Source organism: Watersipora subatra, chromosome 4 (assembly GCF_963576615.1).
Source record: "Watersipora subatra chromosome 4, tzWatSuba1.1, whole genome shotgun sequence".
Taxonomy (NCBI): Eukaryota; Metazoa; Bryozoa; class Gymnolaemata; order Cheilostomatida; family Watersiporidae; genus Watersipora; species Watersipora subatra.
Genome location: NC_088711.1, coordinates 55,750,160 through 55,774,917, shown reverse-complemented (window position 1 = coordinate 55,774,917; position 24,758 = coordinate 55,750,160). Strand labels below are relative to the sequence as shown.

The 24,758-nt window shown below is 33.4% G+C and overlaps 1 protein-coding gene across 1 annotated transcript; it reads left to right on the top strand.

Annotated features, from left to right (window-relative positions):
* Positions 1 to 139: 139 nt before the first annotated feature.
* Positions 140 to 21,545, top strand: LOC137394371 (multiple epidermal growth factor-like domains protein 10). Its single transcript, XM_068081084.1, has 9 exons — positions 140 to 221; positions 1,499 to 1,552; positions 4,424 to 4,525; positions 9,766 to 9,867; positions 12,542 to 12,646; positions 14,614 to 14,724; positions 18,523 to 18,612; positions 19,383 to 19,490; positions 21,400 to 21,545. The coding sequence occupies exons 1-9, from the start codon at positions 140 to 142 to the stop codon at positions 21,543 to 21,545; spliced, it is 900 nt and encodes a 299-aa protein (XP_067937185.1).
* The last annotated feature ends 3,213 nt before the right edge of the window (positions 21,546 to 24,758 follow it).

The following is a 24,758-nucleotide window of genomic DNA, read 5'->3' as shown; positions in this document are numbered from 1 at the left end:
AAATGCAGTTATAAAAAGTAAGTTTTAGCAAACAAAAATAATGGCTTTTTTATGAATTATTAGCACTTGACGGTATACAAATTTTTTTATTGTATTTTATTTTGTTTTTCTCATTGTACGTTGAAATTACAATTTTTAGATGACACATCCCTCTACATATTTCTTCTTTGCATTAGCCTTTATCTGGATTGTTGGCATCTATTCACAAGATCCCACACCAGGTAAACACTTTTTTCATTTAAACCGCTTTTAGAATAGGTTACAATCTATGTAACAATTTTAAACACTGGCAGTTTTAAACAATTTTCACACATAATGTTCGCAACATATACGTATATTGTAAATTATCAATATTTCAAAGAATGCGAACTATTACTACTCAACTATTAATTTTTAAACTAAGTGTTTCTATTTTTTTTTATTAGGATACACTTATCTCAACATCTGTTTATTAGGATACACTTATCTCAACATCTGTTTATTAGGATATACTTATCCCAACATCTGTTTATTAAGATATACTTATCTCAACATCTGTTTATTAGGATATACTTATCTCAACATCTGTTTATTAGGATATACTTATCTCAACATCTGTTTATTAGGATACACTTGTCTCAACATCTGTTTATTAGGATATACTTATCTCAACATCTGTTTATTAGGATATACTTATCTCAACATCTGTTTATTAGGATATACTTATCTCAACATCTGTTTATTAGGATATACTTATCTCAACATCTGTTTATTAGGATATACTTATCTCAACATCTGTTTATTAGGATATACTTATCTCAACATCTGTTTATTAGGATATACTTATCTCAACATCTGTTTACTAGGATATACTTATCTCAACATCTGTTTATTAGGATATACTTATCTCAACATCTGTTTATTAGGATATACTTATCTCAACATCTGTTTATTAGGATACACTTATCTCAACATCTGTTTATTAGGATATACTTATCTCAACATTTGTTTATTAGGATATACTTATCTCAACATCTGTTTATTAGGATATACTTATCTCAACATCTGTTTATTAGGATATACTTATCTCAACATCTGTTTATTAGGATATACTTATCTCAACATCTGTTTATTAGGATACACTTATCTCAACATCTGTTTATTAGGATATACTTATCTCAACATCTGTTTATTAGGATGTACTTATCTCAACATCTGTTTATTAGGATGTACTTATCGCAACATCTGTTTATTAGGATATACTTATCTCAACATCTGTTTATTAGGATGTACTTATCTCAACATCTGTTTATTAGGATGTACTTATCTCAACATCTGTTTATTAGGATATACTTATCTCAACATCTGTTTATTAGGATGTACTTATCTCGACATCTGTTTATTAGGATATACTTATCTCAACATCTGTTTATTAGGATATACTTATCTCAACATCTGTTTATTAGGACAACTATTTCTACTGTCCTCTATAACCATCTTAACTTTTCTTTATGTTTAGAAAACAAACTTGGAGACACAAGCGCTGTATCAAGTAAACCTGCGCAAGTTTCAGGTAAATTATCACCCCACTTACTTCATATAGAGTAAAACCTCTATTTGAAAGCCATGGCGCTGTATTTTCCAACCCTTCAGCTATAGTGAGGTTCTATTAGAGGTGATGTTCAAATAGAGGGTAGGGCTGTATTTTTTACTAGCTGATCAAAATTTTTGAAAAAGATTCAACTCTTTTACGGGTGAAGCCATGCTAAGGTCGCCTAGATTTTGCACTCTCCCTGGAGCAGAGCGACATTAATGCAAACGGCGGCGTCATTTTTGCTAAAGTTTTTCATATATGTCGAAGTATCGGATCGAGTTAAACAAGAAACCACTTTGAGTAAAACATGTTGGACTAAGACAATTATTACCTACCAGTACATTGCCAGTCCTGTGCGTTGTGATAGATCATCATGCGTAATAAGTATACACACAATTATTTTAAGAATGGGATAGGTGATCGTGCAGTGGTACCTCATGTGCTTTATAATCTGAATGGTTCCATGCTATTCCAGGTTCCATTCCAATCCGTCACAATTTCTTTCTCGCTAATGCAATTACTGTGGCTACAGACAGACACCGCTCTTATTATAGTAAAGTTGCGGATGGTGTTGCTTACATAATTTTGAGGAGAAAACCGAAAACGGACTTAGATACGCTGTAACAGTTAGTCAAATACTGCTGTTACATCGTATGCTGTTCCTGAAGATTATTCTCATCATTTATTTTAACTTTTCAAATATTCAGGTCAGCTTGTAAACCGCCTTCTGGGCGAATCTTAAGACAATGGGCCAGATTTATGCCATAGTGATTCTGGATCAGAGTGTAGTGGTTATGAGTAGTGTACCTGTTTCTGTGTTTTAGTAAGCGTTTTTATCGATTGGGTTTTTTTCTGCCTCTCTATCTGCCTTTCTTTTTTTGTCTGTGTATTTATTGGAAAGCAGTTGTACAGGTTGATTACAAAACTTAGTCAAATATCACTATCATGTTGCTGTGAAAACTATGTACAATTATGGTTCAGTATGTTTCGTTTTATTTGCCCCTGCTGTACGATGCGTATACATTTACAGGTGATCATTGGTTGGTTGTATATTTCTAAGTCCTAAAGTGACAAACTATTTTTCAAAATTAAATATAAATAGAAAAATTATTGTTACAAAATTGTTTAGGACAAGAATAAGAGTTTTAATTCAAATGAAGACCACAATGAAAAAACCAGCGATGTCACACTTGCAGTTTTGAGAAAATTAGTTTTTAAGTTTTGACACTGTATCATGCAATGAAAATACAGTTTATGACAAAATATGTAAATTTATTGACAGATACATAGTTTGGTGCTTATAAAATAACATTTTTAACTCTGAATATTGGTTTTTTGTAATTCAGTGGCCAACAATGAACATGCATTTTGGCAACGGACATTACCTATTTTTCCATATGAATGCACTAAAGATTTTTCTCAATAAAAAGTTATATTTTTTCCACATTAAACTATATTTAACTAAAATACAAGTACAGTAACACAACCAGTAATTAATAGCAGTTTAAAGTTTCTCTACAATGTCTAAATTTCATCACTATCTGCTGCCACAACACCACTGGTTGTAAGATTGTCAAAAAATGGTTGATTCTCTAATTTGCAAAATTGGTTAAGGACCTGCAAATCTTGGTATGTTGCTTTGCTGATTGACATTGGACTGGTGGTAATGCAAGTTGACTGAGTTCTACGAGGAAGCTTAGATGGTTTTCCAATAGCACTTTCAATGTAGCTGCCATTCTATGATTCTCTATAAAACATCATGAGCTTCCTTTCCCTATTCGCAACTTTCACTTGACGTATAGGCCTAGTTTTTATTGGGAAAGTTGTCTTGTACATCTGTTTAAGATATTCTGTGTAGTTGAAGAACTTTGAGCTGTCAAGATAAATTACATTAAAGGGTTTAGGATGTTGCAGGGCATTTTGAAACAACTTCACCCAATCAGACGGTAGATTTACATCTGACTTGCAATTCACGCTATTCATGTCTCGATGACATTCTATGTAAGAATGTCCGTGCATTGAATAGCTTATTGCGATTCTATTAAAAAAAATTTTCTCATACACAAGTCAATGAAAATGGTGAACGAGTGTGTAATTTTTGTTCTGTCCAGCGCATACCTCACAGAACAAATCTAACTCCACTACTTCGGGACGTATGTGACTTTCAACTGGGCCTTTTCTCTTCACTTCACACACAGTTATTAGCAAAGATAAATAAGTGTCTTGTTGAACTTTGTAGTGCAATTTTGATTAAAATCAGTAAACAATTTGTGCCTGTCAGCTGCACACACAATTTTAAAGCATTTATACCTACAATTTACCTACATACAATTTATAAGCATTTTTGCATAAGCAATTTTCTCCTGTTGTGTGGCTAGAAACCTTTTGCATTTTAGCCTTTTCTTGTGCACTGCCATACTTTGTTTTCTAAGCTTTTCGGTTAAATCTGAATAGTCAGATCTATCTCCAGATGCCATCATTATTAATAATAATTTATCGAACAAGCACGCATGAATGTTCTGCTAGCTAAGCAAAATTAAGCAATGCAAGACCGCATTAACGAGTGAAACGCTGTTTGATTGGTTCACTGTTGGACTTAGCCGATTTTTCCATATGACGACTTGGACATCTTCTGTTTATTCGTTTGAGCATAAAATTTAAATACAGATTTCCATTGGACAACACTGGTTTTTCCAATTTTTTTAGCTCATCATGCAATTCTGCAGTGCCAAAACTACAAGTAGGTAGCAAAGCAGTAACTCCAAAAAACCTAAAATGTGACAACACTGGTTTTTCCATCGTGGTCTTCAATTGTTTCATTCTGTTTGCTATGTTTACATATGTTTTCAGAGACTCCATGCTTAAGTGATCCCAATCAATGCACTCATGGTCAGCTATGTTCTGGTGGGTGCAAATGTGATTCCGGATGGACTGGGAAGCATTGTGAAATCGGTAGGTAACCAACTTATCTAGGATATAAGAATCTTTGTCTTCTTTTAGCGAGCTGCACTGTACACATATGTTGGCATCTTAACAACTCTCTGTAGTATACTTGCTCAAGTTTCTGTTATGTTCCTACTGGTCACTTACCAGTAAGAAGAAATTTGAATAAGAGCCCTCGTCTGCGGTCCCAATATATATATCGTGGGATCTCCCTTTTACGCCATGTGACGTCCTAATCTTGGTCAAGGTTCTAGCGAGTCACTCTTAACCCTGGAACCTATAGCGTGCATAGACGCATATATAACAGTTTCTACTGAGAATAGGTTGGTCATTGCTTCAGCTGGCTGTATATTCTTTCTCTATGTTAGAATGTTAATATATTGAGACGTATTGCTATGTTATCAGTCTATTTTTACTATATCTTGTTTTCCAGAGGTTTATATTGTTTTTTTTTTACCAGTGGGAGTCTTTTGTTCCTTCAAAATGGCACAGGAAGTGAGAATGATGAGTGGAAACAGTTCAATGCAAATAAATTAGTTATCTTCTCAGTACATCGGATGCACAGCTCTAAACTAAACCATATCCCTTCAAAACTATGACAATGTCCCAACACTTTTACGTAATTTCAATTGAGTTTTAATTCATGTAGATAAATGCAAAAGTATTTTTTTAGCTTACATTAGCGTAAAAGAAACAAGACAAAATTCTAAAGTGCAGGAGCATACAAAACACAAGGAAAGTTTTAGGCTAATCCTGGCTAAGGCCAAACCATTCTACTTCCGAAACCCTAGCATATTGCAGAGCTTATCATCTTCTCAGTTACAAGGGAGTGGTTTTGTGAAGATATCAGGGATATGTTGTTTGTTGGACATTCAGTGGATATGTGCTGATTCTGCACTTATTTTCGTGTGCAGTAACATTTCACATCCAATTGTTTTATTTACTTGCGTCGCCGCTGTTGCCTATGGTAATTGCGGACTGAGTGTCAAGTTAAAGCTTGATCGGTTGTGTGGTGTTTCAAGTCACATTACCAAGCAGCCAGTATAGACATACCACTATTCATGCTGTGTTGTTCGGTGGGACATACCCAACTTATGTGAATGAGTGGACATGATTGTCATTTGTTTTTTAATCAGCTAATAGGAGCTTTACTATCCATAGAGACATTGCCAATAGTGGATTAAACATTCTCGTCATTCTCTGGCTTGTTGGAATCGCAATAACTAACCAGCAATTTATCAGACTCCCATAATGTGAATCTAATATTAGTTTATTTAAGGTATCCGAGAACATGCTTAGCAGGTGTCAGGTGAGTGTCAGAGGGAGTGGCATTGAACTTGGTTAGAACTTTCGCAGGTTATGGTATATCAAGACTGATAGCAGTTGAGGTGTACGACAGTGTGCCTTTTATTGACAGATCAGTGTGCAATCTACCGGCTTACTTCTGTACTCTTTCACTAGTTTGGTGTGTGTTGCCATTGGAGTAGCCACTATTTTTGCAGTCCAACATTTCATGCTTGGGAAATATCTGTTTTACAAGGTGTTTCTGAGGAATTTTTAGCCCACAGATGCCGAATTGGCATTTATGCTGAGACAAAGCTGAAGATGATTCAGATCTTTCATCAGAAATTTTGGGCTGAACAAATCCTTGATCTCTTGCATTGACTGCATTGTGTCTGAAAGAATCACTGTATCCTCTATATGCACGGCGAGTAGAGTTTTCAAACCAGTCACAGTATGTACATGAACACACCTGTCTACAACTGATTGGTGCAAAACCCAGCGATCTCAGAAACTCATCTAAATGGCGGAGGGGGTATGCGTCTTTTTACTCTTTACCTAGCATTTGGGTGTAACCTTGAGCTACAAGCCTCGTTTTATAGCTATCAACAGTGCTGTTGGGTGCACTTTTGGCTTTTAATGCCAACTTACTATCGGTTGCTATCAGATTTCTCTGATTGCTTTTTGACCATTAGGTGAATCACCAGTGACCATAAGGGAACCATAAGTCACTAATCAGGTAAATCACCAGTAACCATAAGGGAACCATAAGTCACAAGAGCTTGTTATCCATCCGTAATCTTCATTTGCGGCGTCATGCTACTGCTATCGATGGGGGCTATCGATTTGTCCAGACATTGAGTATCTTTCTGCAACATCACTGGCGAGGCATGCAAAATTATTTACATAACCATCGATGCTATACTTTATGACTGGTTTGGGCTGCACTCTGACCTACACACAGACTCTGAAGCTTCAGATACCTCAACTGGAATGTGTTCATCATAACTTGACATTGGTTTTGTTAATCCTAGTTCATTTTCATTGAACACAGCATCTCTACAAACTACGGCTTTGTTATTAACTTGGATAAGCCTTCGACTTGAGGCTATATCTTATCATGATTATTATTTGTTTTTTCATAAAACTAAACTGCTGGCTTAAACTGCAAGATTAAAGACACCGAGTGAAAAGCAATAAGATAAAATATATTTCAAGAGTATATATGAATAAATGTGATCAGTGTGTGCGCATACGACATAATAACATGAAAGAGAATGCCGGCGATCCTTCTCTTGCATTCTTTCCTCCTTTTATATGTACTGTACGCCCTTTTGCTAGGTTCTGTCCCTCGATCTTAAATGTCGCGTTTTTTTTCTCGGTATGTCAAGTTGGCTTGCCTATGGCCGAGTCTCCCACTGTGTTGTCGCCCGGCTATAGCGGTGGTCCTGGGGCCGATTAGGCAGCAGACCCTTGCCTCTGCGCTTTGTCATCACAAAACTTCAAATACTCTCAAGTTAGATGTGTTAATATCCGGTTTGTGATCATACCACGTTTGATGCGAAGTTGTCAGTACCCTATGAGCTGTTGTAGGAACGTAATTCCATACATTCATAGTCGTTCTCACAGCTTCTGCCTCGAAAGACTGATAGTCCTGGCTAAATGGTCATAGTTGTATCGCAGTTTTATACCATTCTGCGAAAGGGCACAGCGTACCTTCGGTTTATGCTGATATACTTTTAAAGCATAGATACTGCTCGACCTGCTTGAATATATTTGCCACTATCGTCAGTTCATAATGTACCAATGGTTTGGTCTGTTCAAGTCGCAACTAGCACTTGATATTCCTGGAAAACTGGAAACACATGTTTGTTTTTGATAAAATACATAGTAGTGAACCTACTATATTCACCAATCAATAGGTGATATGAAATATCTACTGCCACCAATGGTACTTTGCATTGACTCTTTCACATCACAGTGGAACGACTGATTGTAAGAAGATAGCCATGGTCTGTCTGACCTTTGGATTGGAATTATGACATTTGGAAGACTTATGTTTGTCTTTCGGTCCATTTTACCTTTTTTACATGGAGTAAACATATGCCTACCCTTAAATGGATCATGTCAGCACTGAAAAAAAACTGCTCACTAGTCATACATAGTCTCAGGTGCTATACATTGTTACTCGCCACACGATTTGCTTGGTGCTCGCACCACTCTAGATAAGTATAAAAAGCTTATCAATAAGAGTCTTTATTGTGTGTATCTGGTTTGCCTTAAAGCGGATCCAGCATCTACTATAGCCAAACTGCATGAGCATATCTCTATTTGCTACAGATCTTACTAAGAATGGATTTAGTTTCAGAATGGGTCCGTATAGTATATTGTAAATAGCTTTTTTGCACCTGTCGATTGAGCTTGACTGATAGTTAAATGTTACCGATTCTTACTGCATAAACAATTTTACCATCGTCTATGGCTACCCTCTTCGGCTTTTGAAATTGGCATATATGGTAAACTCTGACTCATTGGGTGTCATATGTTTCTACAATCCACTGTTGATGAGCCAACTATTCACGATATCGTTACTGACAAACACTTTTCTCCACAGAAAAAACACTTTTCTCACCTTCAGCCTCAACTGCTTCACTGTGACACTCAGCGACTAGATATTGAGTGTCACTGCTCCAACTAGAGCATTGCAATAGTCTCAGCCTTGGCTGAGACCACATTTGCGCTTACAGTAACCAAAGCCCTTATCTTGGTGCAGGCATTCTTTAGCCATATGAGAAGGGGAGTCGCAGGTATAGACCTCTCACTCTAAGAATATAGGTCAGTGTCCAAACGATCGTGGGGTCTGCCACCACAAAACCTGGCAAGCCCAGGACTGTGCTACCTAAGCCTTCTCAGCAATGAATTCTGGGCAAACTCTAGTGTTAGTGTCTCAGGTTTTTGCATTTGCAAAGCTCTTACGATGGCCGAAGACATTTCAGGTAGACTGTGAAGGATTATTCCCATGTAGTGCTCTTCACTGCTTTCTACATTATTGCATTAATCCAATTAACAATGTTCTTCATGCGCTTCAGATGGGCTTTCATTGACTCTTCATCTCACATAAAAGCTCTAATATACCGTTTCTTTAGATAAATACGATAAGCTGATGTGTCTCTTTTAAGCAGGTTTGGCAGTATTACGCCCATTGATTAAATGTGTATTCATCACTTATTGCAAGCACTATGCTACTTAGTACTGTCATCGCATTCAGTCTGTGTACCCTCTTCACTGCTTTACCGGCACTGCTTGCCGGCTTCTCCGCTGTACCATCACACATGTCAGACAGTTCATTGGCTATGGGAAGTTTAAGTTTGAACACCCATATAGGATAATTGTTTGGAGTCATCTTGTCTTATTTTGTGGTCATCCATTCTCAGTTGTTTTGAAGTTTGGTGCTGTATACGAGTTCAGCTTGGCCCATAATTGGTTATTTTTGTGGGTGTCTTACATGTGCATTGGATTCACATACCTAAATTAGATCATATCCTTTCATAACTTCAACTTCAAAAATATTCAACAACTACAACTTGTAAAAAAGATACTGCAGTCTGTTGTGAAGTACAGAATGTGAATGCAGGAAAGGCTATGCTCCTGTAGCGAATAAATGCATTGGTAAGAAATTTGAATAGTTGCTTTTGAATATGTAATGGTTTCTATATATTTTGCTTCAATAGTTCGTATTGTACAGTAAGTTTACGAGCTGCCTGTTTAAGTTTGTGCTACTCTTTTCAGTTTGTTTTTGAGAATATGTACTTTTTCTTTTAATTGCCGACACATTCTTTCCATATATTGTAGAGAGACAATCTATCATATTAAGTCATTTAGGAGATTACTCACTGCAGTTATCTGTTAAGTGTTTTTACATAAGGTAGTATGTACTCAGTTTTTTGTTATCATGTCCTATTTTCCAGAGATTTGTTCAACTTGTGATACGAAGACTGAAGTCTGTAATGATGATGGTACAAAGTGTGAATGCAAGCAAGGCTATGTTTCTGAAGAGAACAAATGCATGGGTTAGTGAGGCACATTGTAATGTTTAAAGTTTCCTGGCTAACAAACTCAAGTGAATGTCTTTGTTATAGGCAATATATAAGATCCAAGTCTAAAACTTTCTTCAAGTGTTTGATAATATTAACAAATAGCATGTCTTACATTGAACTGTTTCAATTTCTGTTTATCACTTGTTTTCAGTTACGTACTTAAATTTGGGAATTACAAACTTTTTGAGATCAGATATTTTATTTGGTAATTCGCAAGCAGTTACAAATATAGCTGGCCATTTCAAGTAGGTTTTTAAGCTGAAAAAATAAAATTTTCAACAATTTTGCTGATTGCTTTTCAGTTATTGCGATATAATGAACACTACAGATGTTGTAGTACAAACTGATAGTAATAGCTAGAATAGCCCTGGTATGTAATCGGAGAGAGGCAATAAAAACCTTTTGACACACAGCGTAGGTAAAGTAGAATAAAAAGATTTACAAATATATATCATAATTATTCATCAGTTTATACCTGTCTTTAGCTTCATAGTAGTCTAACATTGTTTATTATCATCCATTGTTAACTTTGGTCAGGAATTTTAGGTTTACTATAAAAACTCTATTTGAACGCCGTGGCACTCTATTTTTTAACCCTTCCTCCATAGTGGCAGTTAAATGGAGGTCGTGTTGAAATAGAGGCTGGCACTGTATTTTTCAAATAGCCTGTCAGATTTTATGAAAGATAATTTTATAGAGTTATTTTTATCTTAATTTTAATCTTTACAATTTTATTTTGTATTTTTCTTGAGGAGGATCGACATTAACCCTTTGGATGCAATAAATCTGCTAACTTGTCAAGGATCTCTAAATAAATATGCATTCGTAAGCCTAGAAATATCTCTACCATTTGATATCTGTTGCTTACAATTGACCTGTGACGACATTATAGCCTGTGGCTCTGTGCCTTGCTTTACTATTTGTTGGCGCTTTGAATTTTTTCATTTCCTTCTGAATTTGAAAGTATATTTTCATTTTATAACTATATTTAACGATGATGCATAAAAGTTCATTGCACTCATTGATATGTTGGCTTAAGTTTTTAGCCAACACTGGCGTCTTATATGCAATAGAAGAGGAGTTATGAGCATCGACCCATCGTAAGCCAAGTTAAGATAACCGTAAGGATGCTATTAAATAATATGCTATAAATCTGCAAATTAGTAAGCTTTATAATAATAATCTATCAAGTGCTGCAAATATATGTATTCAAAAACAAGTTACATAAATGAACCATACTTATAATACATGTAAAAACAAAAGTTAACATTTTTAAAACAAATATTTCCATTGTTTGCTCGACCAGTTACGTTCTGATTGGTGCTTGCTGTTTTTCTGGCTGTTCGATACCTTTCACAAAGTCTTCTCACCTCATCTCTTTTTCTGCTGAACTAGTCGATATTAGCATCCAAACAATTATTTTTCCTAGAGCAAAACTTTTACCAGTTGCATCTCGCACAAGCATTAATAAACTTTCATTCACATTGGAACTAGGCACAACTGGCCTAAAACTAGTCGTTCATGTACAATCGTAAATGTAAACTGTTTTTAACATACATAGAAGTATCAAAACAAAAAACTAAATTGTACTATTAGCCTGTTACAGTTATTAAATATTTCTATAGTGTTTCTTTCAACGTTTTAACGAAAAAATTGTGAAGCTTCAGAGTTGGTATACAGACTTTGATCTGAACAGAAACAACGAAAAAACTAATTGTTGTTGATGTAACCGAGTCATTACATTGATACAGTTTTGTGGACACTTTTCTATGGATCACTTATTGGTTCATAAAGATCAAACAATGGCAAAGTGATGGTAAAATGGAGGTGGTGTTGAATTAAAGGGTGCATGAGGCTTTATTTATCAACCCTTGTCCTATACCCTAGGACACTTTTATTTCGCTAGTATTTATTTTCGTGAGTAGCACACAAAGTATAATTTCGCTGCAACTTAATTTTGCAGCTTTGATGAGTGCGAAAATATAACGATGTGAAAATAAATGCTATGGAACAAACAGATTAGATTCCTCGGGTCCAGTTCGCTAGTAAGGAAATTTTTTTCAATTGGGGACTAGTTTGTAATTGTAAACCGCAGGTAGAAATGTGTGGGCGAGATCGATAATTCAATTTGATTGCTTGCTGCCATTTGTTTCTTGGACTATCAATGGCGGCTAGGTCCCTGCAGCCGTGACTGATGTGGTAACAATATTAGACCTCAAGTGTTTATAGCACGCGGTGGCCATGGCTATCTTATCTTAATTTGCTTTGCCATGCTGCTCAGACGGTGTATTAGCTAAAATGAGTTTAGCAGAAATTGCCCGATGAGCCTAACCACACACGAAAAGTACCTGTATTTCAAATATGACGATTTTATTGTGGATATAAATGAGCAAAGCTATTTAATTTTGTGTTTTCGCTCATTCGTTATGATAGTTTAGTTTACTCATGAAAATTTCGCGAGAAAATGACTCCACGAAAATGCGAAAGTTAGATGACGCGAATACCTAAGTGTCTTAGGGTAGTAGCGTTCAAATACAAATGGAATTCAATTAGAGGTGACATTCAACTAGAGGTTTTACTGTGAGTAGATTTGACTATGAGTGTAATAAAATATAATGTGGCTTTTTACACTCTGTCATTTTCACAGTTGACTGCTCACAGTGTAAAGAGGAAGACAATCATTTCTGTATTCAAGAAACAAATACCTGTGAATGTCTCCCTGGATATAAACTGAGTGACAAAGAATGTCTAGGTAAGTGACTATACCATTGCTGCTCCACTGCGTAAGTTTTCCAACAGTTTAGTAGGGGCTGTTGTTTCTATCTTTTGTACCTTTTGTCTTCCATTGTGTTTCTCTTCCTTCTGTCTACCACCTTTGTTTTTGTTTCATTCTTTTATTTTCTTTCTCCTCTTTTTTCCTTCTGTATAATCTCTATGAATTTGTTTCCCATTCATTTCTTGTCCAACTCCACCTTTTCACTCTTGTCCCCTCTTTTTCATGGTACTTCCTTCTTTTTGTAGATTTTTCAAAGCTTTTTAGTTGTTTAGAGTTTGTTCAAATTTAAACATTTATAAAGTATATCTTAGCTTTTGTTTAGATCTGCCACTCAAGCTTAACCCTCATTCTACTTGATAACAGAGACTCTCTTTTCCGAGTTTAGCATAAGAAATGTACAAGAACGACTATATATACATACATCTTTATAACTGACTGTGTTGGATCATGTAATTGACTATATATAGCTACATCTTTATAACTGATTGTGATGGATCATGTAAATGACTATATATATATACCTACATCTTTATAACTGACTGTGATGGATCATGTAAATGACTATATATACCTACATCTTTATAACTGACTGTGATGGATCATGTAAATGACTATATATACCTACATCTTTATAACTGACTGTTATGGATCATGTAAATGACTTTATATACCTACATCTTTATAACTGACTGTGATGGATCATGTAAATGACTTTATATACCTACATCTTTATAACTGATTGTGATGGATCATGTAAATGACTATATATATATACCTACATCTTTATATCTGATTGTGATGGATCATGTAAATGACTATATATATATACCTACATCTTTATAACTGACTGTTATGGATCATGTAAATGACTATATATACCTACATCTTTATAACTAACTGTGATGGATCATGTAAATCACTATATATACCTACATCTTTATAACTGACTGTGATCGATCATGTAAATAACTATATATATACCCACATCTTTATAACTGACTGTGATGGATCATGTAAATGACTATATATACCTACATCTTTATAACTGACTGTGATGGATCATGTAAATGACTTTATATACCTACATCTTTATAACTGATTGTGATGGATCATGTAAATGACTATATATATCTACATCTTTATAACTGACTGTGATGGATCATGTAAATGACTATATATACCTTCATCTTTATAACTGACTGATGGATCGTGTAAACGACTATATATACCTACATCTTTATAACTGACTGTGATGGATCATGTAAATGACTATATATACCTACATCTTTATAACTGACTGTGATGGATCATGTAAATGACTATATTTACCTACATCTTTATAACTGATTGTGATGGATCATGTAAATGACTATATATACCTACATCTTCATAACTGACTGTTATGGACCATGTAAATGACTATATATACCTACATCTTTATAACTGACTGTGATGGATCATGTAAATGACTATATATACCTACATCTTTATAACTGATTGTGATGGATCATGTAAATGACTATATATACCTACATCTTTATAACTAACTGTGATGGATCATGTAAATCACTATATATACCTACATCTTTATAACTGATTGTGATGGATCATGTAAATGACTAAATATACCTACATCTTTATAACTGACTGTGATGGATCATGTAAATGACTATATATACCTACATCTTTATAACTGATTGTGATGGATCATGTAAATGATTATATATGCCTACATCTTTATAACTAACTGTGATGGATCATGTAAATCACTATATATACCTACATCTTTATAACTGACTGTGATGGATCGTGTGAATGACTATATATAACTACATCTTTATAACTGACTGTGATGGATCGTGTGAATGACTATATATAACTACATCTTTATAACTGACTGTGTTGGATGATGTAAATAACTATATATACCTACATGTTTGTAGCTGACTGTGATGGATCGTGCACATCCCCAACCTATCTTTGTGATGCTGAACAAAATACATGTCATTGTGAAGCGCTACACATACGGAACCAACTTACTGGTGTTTGTGAAAGTAAGTTTACGCTAGTTATTTTAGGCTGATACCTTTTAAACTATTCATCATAAAGTATGTCACCTCTCATCAGTTCCTAGCTCACATTTTGATACTCACACCAATTGTTTGTTAGTTTCAATTCGGATCTACTCGCCATTTTTCTTTTTTTAATGTCATAGTAGCGAGTCCTTTTAATACTGACACTCATCCATATTTCAGCCAGGTTGTGTTGTTTGCTTATTATACAGTATCATGAAACTAAACCAGTTGCTTGGATCGGTTACTACGCAGGTTAACAAGACTGTCACTAAAGGCTAGAGCTATGGTTCAATCTATCTACATGTGAACTTAGTTGAACTTGCAATCATTATAATACTGGAAATTATCTATAGGTTGTCTTCTTATTTAGTGTAACTGTAATTTTACTCACAAAATTGAGATGATCAGTTAAAGTTCAAGTTCTGGTAATGTTAACATTGTGACTTTTACTACAAAAGTTTTGCATGTACTAATAATCAATAATTTTAAATCAGAGAATCTATTTTTCTCAAAAGTAGCATCATTTACACTTATTGTAAACAGGTATGTATCTACCTGTAGATATTCTTTAACATCTTCATGTGTAATTATTTAGGTTATTTGTAAAATAGATGTGTAAAATATGCGAAGTATTTATCTGCAACACTATATTAAACTAGTTTTTAAGTATTGTTCTATTGTTTCACTACAAGGCTCTCCTATGCGTTGTACATAGAATAGCGTGATAGAAATTGACTAGACCCTTGTCTAGTAATTCTCTACTCTTTCAGCATGTAATTTTTGATCATAACGGCTAATCATCTATTTGATTTGATGAGTTTCACTCTTGTTGAATCATGGGAAATTATTATGATTCTTGTCCCTGTCCTGTTGCCATGTTAAAGATGACTAAGGCATCAAACTATAAGTTTAGTCTCAACAACTTACAAAGCTGGTTAACCAACTATTAGATTACAATGGTCTTGAGTTAGATGATAAGTAATATAAATATTCTACTACAGAGAGAACATAACACTCATTTGATACATTATTTTGTCACATTCAGCTTATTTTACGACAAGGTCATTTAGGATGTTTGCTTTGTATACCTACATGGATATTTAAAAACTAGGTGACAATTATTATAATGCTACTGCAGTAAAGAAAAATCATTCTATAGTTTTACCTTTTTAGCACACTGATAGCTTGTTTATAGACTATTTACAGAGTACATATATTAGTATCACATATAATATTATATACTAATATATTACTATGTGTATATATATTAGTATATATGGTAATATTTACAAGTATATACTATATATGTTAGTATATAAATCAATATATATATTCCATATGTCTGTGCGCACGATATACACAATATGATAAGTGCAACTCACTATATGACCAGTGTATAGCACAGTGGTTAAGCATTTGAATTCGGAGATTGTGGTTGTAATCATTGTGAGTTCAAATACAGCAAGTGCGGAGATTTTAATCCAAGATTTAACAGTTATAGCTGGACAAACACAGACACACAAACTTTGAGAAATGTATATATGTACTAGCTGTACTACCCGACATTACCCGGGTAATAAGAAAGTTTTTGAACAGAAAATATATTTTTATTTAACATTTACTATTTTAACTTTTAAACTTCATGTCATAAAAAACTTTTTTTGTGCAGTTCAAATGAATTAAAAGAAAAAATAAAACAACTGTAAAAGTTTTTAAACTTTTTCAAACAACTACAACTTTTAAATTTCATATCATGAAAGAAGTGTTTTGTTGAAATAAATTAGGAAAAAATAAAAATTTAAAGGTGTGTAAATGTGAAATCATTAACAAGTAATGGCTAAATATAGTCTGTTTTCCTACGATTAAAATGAAAGGTTATTTGGTATACGAAATGTATTTCAAAATGTCAGTTACTTTGAAATCGGCAAAAAAGAAACAATTTTTGTACTTCTACGTTAATTACAGAAACCATAGCCAATTTGACAATGCTATTGACTGGTGAAATGTCCACGATATTTTTTCGTGAAATGCGCACGACTTAATTGTTCTCTTTTCTGTCGCTCGGCGTTTTGTTTGCTGGTCTTAATGTTGATAAAAGTAAGGCTTAGCTATTTTTAATAACGATTTTCGGCCAAATTAATTTGTCTATTTATGTATATTCCGATCAGATTGGTTAGTTTTAAGATTTTGCGGTAATCTTTCAAAGACTTGGTAACATGTTTAAATAGGTTTATATGTCTTTTGTATCGTTATTATACTTTAAAGAATTTACAAAAAATGGTTAAATTTGTTGATGAAATTTTGATACAATGGTTCGTCTCATTGTTGATGAATAATTTTCGTAAGTTGTGTGCACATGCATTTATCAGAAAAACTCTCAAACATTCGCTCCGCTCGTTTGTTCGTGAGATTATATATAATATATATATTATAATATATTCCCACGACCAAACAGAGCGAAGCGATTGGTTGGGAGATTTATGATAAATGCACATGTGCACACAACTCCAGAAAACTATTCATCAACAGTGAGACGAACCCTTGTATCAAAATTTCATCAACAAATTTAACCATCGTTGTGTAGTCGTTAAAGTATAATAACAACACAAAACACATACAAACCTACTTAAATATGTTACCAAGTCTTTGTAAACCATCGTTATTATCTTAAAACTTACCCATCTGATCGGATTATACACAAATAGACAGATTTATTTGGACGAAAATTGCCACAAAACGCTTGAAAAGCTCGGTTTAATAAAAGTTAAGACCGAAAATTGAAACGCCAATAAAGCCGTGCGACAAATAATAGCACTATTAAGCAGTGCGCATTTTACGAGAAAACCTTGCTAATTTTACCAGTCTATGGCCTTGTTTACTTGTAATCGAATTTATTCGAAGGTTTCTGTAATAAACGTAGACCGTTTGAGGCGTAGACCGATTTACAGGTACGCAATTGTGGTACGCAGTTTATCAGCCTATATTTTTTTGTCCAATCACCGAAGGTTTCATTGAACTATTTAAAACGTTTGCCGAAATTCTTTACAACTTATGTACAAGCTAGGGCCGAACTACAATGTCCCTTTATGACGAGGCATTCCTCTCGATCTAGCATGGGGTTTGACAATAGACAAGAGTCAAGGTCTTACCATGGCTAAAGCTGTCATTGATATAGGCCACCACGAAATGACCGCTGGAATATCGTTTGTTGCTCTCTCTCGCATTCGAAACATCAATGACTTACTTGTTAACAACTTCGCTAGAGAGCACATCACTCGATTAGCTATCAATGACCAAATCTTACAACGCAAAAGAGAGGAGACTAGACTGCGCAAAATTTAACAGATACTGTATACCCTACTTATAACAGATATTGTAATATCAACAATTAACCAATTACTCGTATACCTGGTTTCAACCCAACTTTACCTCCAAAATAAATTGTTAGTTGCACCTTTATAGAGTCGTGCTCCTTCAAATTTATTTTATATCATCTCAAACAAGACTCATTTACACTATACTCTGTCAATTCCTGCTGAGAACTACTTTTTTCAACAATCAACAGTACCCTTTCTTTTTTCCATTATCACTTTGGTCGTGGGCTGTATGACAGTGGAATTTCTAGTATATTACATATATAACATATATATAATATACAATATACATATATTATATATATATTTATATAGTGTCATTAGATAATCTTTTGGTCAGCAGTACATTCTAATCAGGATAAGTTTCACTTTGCTTTGCTGTTTCAAGTTTCTATTGTTGTAGGATGCAACTCCAGTGATTGTGTTCATGGATGTATAACCAATGGCAATTGTGACTGTCAACATCCATGGTTTGGAGAAAAGTGTGACTTCAGTAAGTTCATTTACAAGTTTATATGTTACAAAAGCAGTTAAAATAGGCTTTTCCTTTTTATTTAAACACTATGATACACAATAAAAAGAAAAATAAGATAATATAGACAATAAGAAAATAAGTGGAAGCCTGATGTTTGCTGCTTGAGTTAAAAAGGTAGCTAGATAATCTTTTTAAAATAAAAGCATATTAAATTATCATTCTTTTGACAGCAACTGTTAAGAAATTGAGAGTTGTTGTGTCTCATTTGCCATAGTAAATCTGTCAATCATTCAACACCTTTTATTGTCCAATATTGCCACAAGTTGTTGCCATGTGTCAGCTAGTCACTTTTGATATTTAGTATAAAAGGGTTATTTTGTACAGATGTATTTTTGTTTGTATTTTTTATGTAACTCTAAAAGCTGTTTTCACTTATTTGACACATTTAATCAGTTTAAGTTAATTAAGTCAGTTTAAACTTGAATCACCACTATTTATTGTCTAACATTAACCCAACTTTAGCCTCGTGTTTGCTAGTACTCTTTATAATGAGTATAAAAAAGTTATTTGAAGGTGTTTAGTTGGCCATTGTTTTTATTTTTTCTGTAAAGACTGTTTGTTCATATTCTCGTACCGATAGCTAAACAGTCAATTTACGATTCTTGCCTCCCCTGGTTCCTTTAATTACTGTTTTAAATTTACCCCAGTTTTTATCAACTTCTAGAAGAAAGCTTGTTAGTATCTCTCATTCACTTTCACTTTCCCAGAGTTTATCTTTCTTTCTGTAGACATCTGTTCAAGGTGTGACCAAGATACAGAGGTTTGCTCCAAACTATCTGGTAGCTGTGATTGTAAGCCTGGCTTTTTACGTGGTGGGGATGATAGCAAATGTCATAGTAGGTTTACCAGCCTATCTCGGCAATTCACTGTATCTGTGTACTGATGTTAATTTAAAAACCCAATCTTGTTTCTGGTAGCTGGATTTATTCTCTCTCTACTCAAATGTAACAGAGTCATATCCTTATCTACGGTATTATAAGTAAACTCTCTTTTGACTTGTTGGTTAACTCATTTGTTATACTCATCTAGAAATCACCGACTTTTACTAAATGGTTGTTTTTAGTTTTATTTTCTGTTGACATAACATAAACAATGGATTTACACTCTTCATTGAAGCAAAAGTTTGATCAGTTTCTTTGCTTCATTATGTTTTTGCCAGTTTAGATTCATCTTTAATCAGAATAGGAAAAGGCATCACCTTCCATTTCAATCTGAACTTTCTTAGCGGTTATTGTAAAGTGAAACTTTAGAGGAGAGAAAATTATCATGCATTGCAGTGTCAGCGAAATAGTTCAATTATTCTCTTTGACAGCCATTTTATAGTTATTCTATGTACAAACTGTACTTGGTACAATATTTATATTTATCACTATGAATTATTCTAATAATAATAAGTTTCTGTCGATGTAAGAGCTGTGTGTTACGGTTGCCATACCAATAACAGAATACTCAACATTTCGAGTATATCAAAGCAATTCTCATTTTTTACAAATATCTCTTTTTGTATGAGTTTACCAATTGTATGTAGCATGCGCTGCATATATTTTATTTTTGTTGCTGTTTCTAATAAAGGTCATTGGTGGTCAAGGTTATACGCTATGACCTTAATGGTGCAGGGCGCGGTGTCAATGTTAACTTATGTTCGACTTCATATTTTATTGAACTGTTGTCCAATTTAGCTTATCCTTGTTATAAATAGTACTAGCCGACTGACAGGCGTTGCATGGGTATTAAAATCAGCTTATAAACAGTGGCTGGTAATGTAGTAGCCTGCCACTTGCCATTAGCCTGGCACATTGCCAATGACTAATTTGAGTAAACTACTATCTGTATTGTTAAACTTACTAATAGAGTGCTATGCATATTTGAATCGACATAACGACTCATATCACCTAATGAATTCATTGCATCTCATGTAGCTTAATTGGTTAGGGTATCGCCTGGTGAATCCTGGAGGTTCTGAAATCAAATCTCGCACAAAGCAAATCTTTCATTCATAGATTTTACTAGCTATAGCTGGACACACCGAATGACAGACCTTGAGATTTATACATAGATTATACATAGATTTATACATAGAGATTTATACATAGATTATACATAGATTTATAGATTTATACATAGATTATACATAGATTTATAGATTTATACATAGATTTATACATAGAGATTTATACATAGATTATACATAGATTTATAGATTTATACATAGATTATACATAAATTTATACATAGATTATAGATTTATACATAGATTATACATAGATTTATAGATTTATACATAGATTTATACATAGAGATTTATACATAGATTATACATGGATTTATAGATTTATACATAGATTATACATAGAGATTTATACATAGATTATACATAGAGATTTATACATAGATTATACATAGATTTATAGATTTATACATAGAGATTTATACATAGATTATACATAGAGATTTATACATAGATTATACATAGATTTATAGATTTATACATAGAGATTTATACATAGATTTATACATAGATTTATACATAGAGATTTATACATAGATTGTTAAAGATTTTAAGAAGTAGATTCTTTGTTCCTCGTTGTAATGCTCGAATGCAATTTGTCAAAAAAAGAAATGGAAAAGAAAAATAATATATCGCATATGATATAGAAAGCAAGTGTTTGTTTGTGTTTGTGTGTTTTTCAATCTTTCAGTTCCTTAATTTTATGGCAATTCTCTTAACTGTTTTTACTTTTTCAGTCAACTGTGACCTCTGTGAATCAAAAGAACACTATCAGTGTTATCCGGACCAAAATATTTGTGACTGTGTCTCTGGATACAAACTTGATGAAGACAGATGTGTATGTAAGTGTATATACTGTGGGTTTAGTAGGCCATATAAGTAGTGACCCTGGTTTATTAGTGTAAAATAAAGTGTCATTTTCTCTACATCCGTTATGTCTATGGTAATCAACTTTAAAAAAGTGTATACCCAGTTGTGCAGGTAAACTAAATATATATGAGCTACCAGCAACCATATATATAGAGTGGAATGAGCTAAATGTGTAGAAAATGCTAGAATCATGACGTAAGAAACTTACTTTGGTAGGTGGAAGAATCTACTGATTTGATTCTTTATCTATTGGATTGGCTCTGTTTATTTTAGTATAACTAAAAGAATCGTAATATTTTCTATAAATAATTGAACAAACACATATTTGAGCATATTTAAATCATTTGACGACTTATAAAAAAGCATTGAGATCAAACTGGGTCAAAATGTCATTTTGACACATTGGTTTTATTAATTTATGAGCAATTTTTACAACTTTAGTACTAAAGCCCTGGTTTTTTATGAATATTACAGATACAATGAGATCTCTATTTTTTGTGTCAGGTGTCCATTTATATTGTCAATTTTACTGGACGCAGTTTCAGTTTACCTTCAAACATCCATAAACCATCCCACATATTTTGTTACAGTCGCAAAAACTTTCTCTAGAATACTTATTCGTATACCAAAATGTATTTAAATTTTTCACGAGGTAAAATAACTTCAATATAAACTTGAATAGTCACCAATTTTTAGCATCAAATACTGCATTGAGTAGCTAATATCGTAATCATGTTAAGCATGGAAAATCCAATAGCTCTAAAATAAGATTTACACAACGAGCATTTGGATAGCATATGTATGTACACGATGAGCATTTGAATAACATATGTATGTACATGATGAGCATTTGGATAGCATATGTATGTACACGATGAACATTTGGATAGCATATGTATGTACATGATGAGCATTTGGATATCATATGTATGAACATGATGAGCATTTGGATAGCATATGTATGTACATGATGAGCATTTGGATAGCATATGTATGTACATGATGAGCATTTGGATAGCATAGGTATGTACATGATGAGCATTTGGATATCATATGTATGTACATGATGAGCATTTGGATATCATATGTATGTACATGATGAGCATTTAAATAGCATATGTATATACACGATGAGCATTTGGATAGCATAGGTATGTACATGATGAGCATTTGGATAGCATATGTATGTACATGATGAGCATTTAGATAGCATATGTATGCACATGTTGAGCATTTGGATAGCATAGGTATGTACATGATGAGCATTTGGATAGCATATGTATGTACATGATGAGCATTTAGATAGCATATGTATGTACATGATGAGTATTTGGATAGCATAGGTATGTACATGATGAGTATTTTGATAGCATATGTATGTACATGATGAGTATTTAGATATCATATGCATGTACATGATGAGCATTTGGATATCATATGTATGTACATGATGAGCATTTGGATAGCATATGTATGTACACTGTGTAACCTTAACGCCCAGAGCAGTTGTCAATGGTGGTTGCGTTTCTTTCAGTAACCAAACTTGGGAGAAGGAATCTAAAGGTGCCCTCTATATAACACGATATAAATTTTGATTAATTTTTTTAGTACTAGTAACATGTTTTTAAGGTTTCAGCTCACAATTTTATTTTAATTATCTTACCCGTTTTTACTTTTACCAGTCAACTGTGCACTCTGTAAACCAGAAGAACATTATCAATGTAATACGGATCAAACTGCTTGTGACTGCACCACAGGATATATAATAGATGCTGACAAATGTGTGGGTAAGTGTATAAACTGTGAGTGTAGTAAGTAGGTCATATAAGTTCAGTAGAAACTTTGTTTTCACTTGTGTGAAATAAAGTGTCATTATATATACAGGAAGTACTTAAATCAACTTTAGGAAAGTGGTTATGTTTATAACATTTGTTGAAGTACAATAGAGGATATTATAACATCAGTTGTGATACAATAGAGAATATTATAGTGTCAGTTGAGATGCAATAGAGGATATTATAACATCAGTTGAGATACAATAGAGGATATTATAAAATCAGTTGAGATACAATAAAGGATATTATAACATCAGTTGAGGTACAATAGAGGATATTATAACATCAGTTGTGATACAATAGAGGATAATATAACATCAGTTGAGATACAATAGAGGGTATTATAACATCAGTTGAGATATAATAGAGGATATTATAACATCAGTTGAAATACAATTGAGGATATTATAACATCTGTATTTCTTTTCACTTCACATATAATCATCTTTATTTCCTTTTATTTACCATACAATCGTCTCTATTTTCCATCATTTAACATATAACCATCTCTATTTCCCTTCCCTTAACATATAACCATCTCTATTTCCCTTCCCTTAACATGTAATCATCTCTATTTCCCTTCACTTAATATACATGTATAACCATCTCTATTTCCCTTCCCTTAACATATAACCATCTCTATTTCCCTTCCCTTAACATATAATCATCTCTATTTCCCTTCACTTAATATACATGTATAACCATCTCTATTTCCCTTCCCTTAACATATAACCATCTTTATTTCCCTTCACTTATCATATAAACCATCTCTACTTTCTTCCACTTAACGTATAGTCATCTCTAGTTCTCTTTTTTCGCATATAATAAATGAATAATTATACATCTTAACATCTTTTTTATTGGGACAGCTATTTCTACTGTCCTCTATTATAGCCATCTTAACTTTTCTTTTGTATTTAGAAAACAAACCAGAAGACCCAAACAGTGTAGAAGGCAACCTTTCAGAGAATGAAGGTATATTATTATCAAATTTACTTTACATAGATTGATATACAAGTGATCACAATTAAAGTTAATAACAGCTGGTAAAATTCAAAGGGATTTGAACCAAAGGTTATTGGTATGATATTTAACTAAATAATTAGAGTTAATGCACTTGATATATTTACACTGGCTGTTTGTGTTGTGTCATCTTTTAATTTTTGGTTGATCAAATGGTTTTAGCGCAAAAGCTCGTAAGGTTTGAACTAGAGATTCAGATTGTTGAAGTTTACTGTAATCTATTTTTAAAAGTTGATTTACAACGTTGTAGGTTGAAATCCCTTTATTTCGATGACGTATTCAAACATTGTGGTTATTGCTTTGACATGTGAATTGAATGGCCAATAAAAAGCTCAATATAAAACGTTTCGTAGCACTTCTTTACGACA

Excerpts from the sequence above, each read along its gene's own strand:
- LOC137394371 (XM_068081084.1), top strand. The coding sequence starts at position 140 with ATGACACATCCCTCTACATATTTCTTCTTTGCATTAGCCTTTATCTGG. Across the intron at positions 14,725-18,522 it reads ACTTACTGGTGTTTGTGAAA|GATGCAACTCCAGTGATTGT; the intron begins GTAAGTTTACGC and ends CTATTGTTGTAG. Across the intron at positions 18,613-19,382 it reads TGGAGAAAAGTGTGACTTCA|ACATCTGTTCAAGGTGTGAC; the intron begins GTAAGTTCATTT and ends TTCTTTCTGTAG.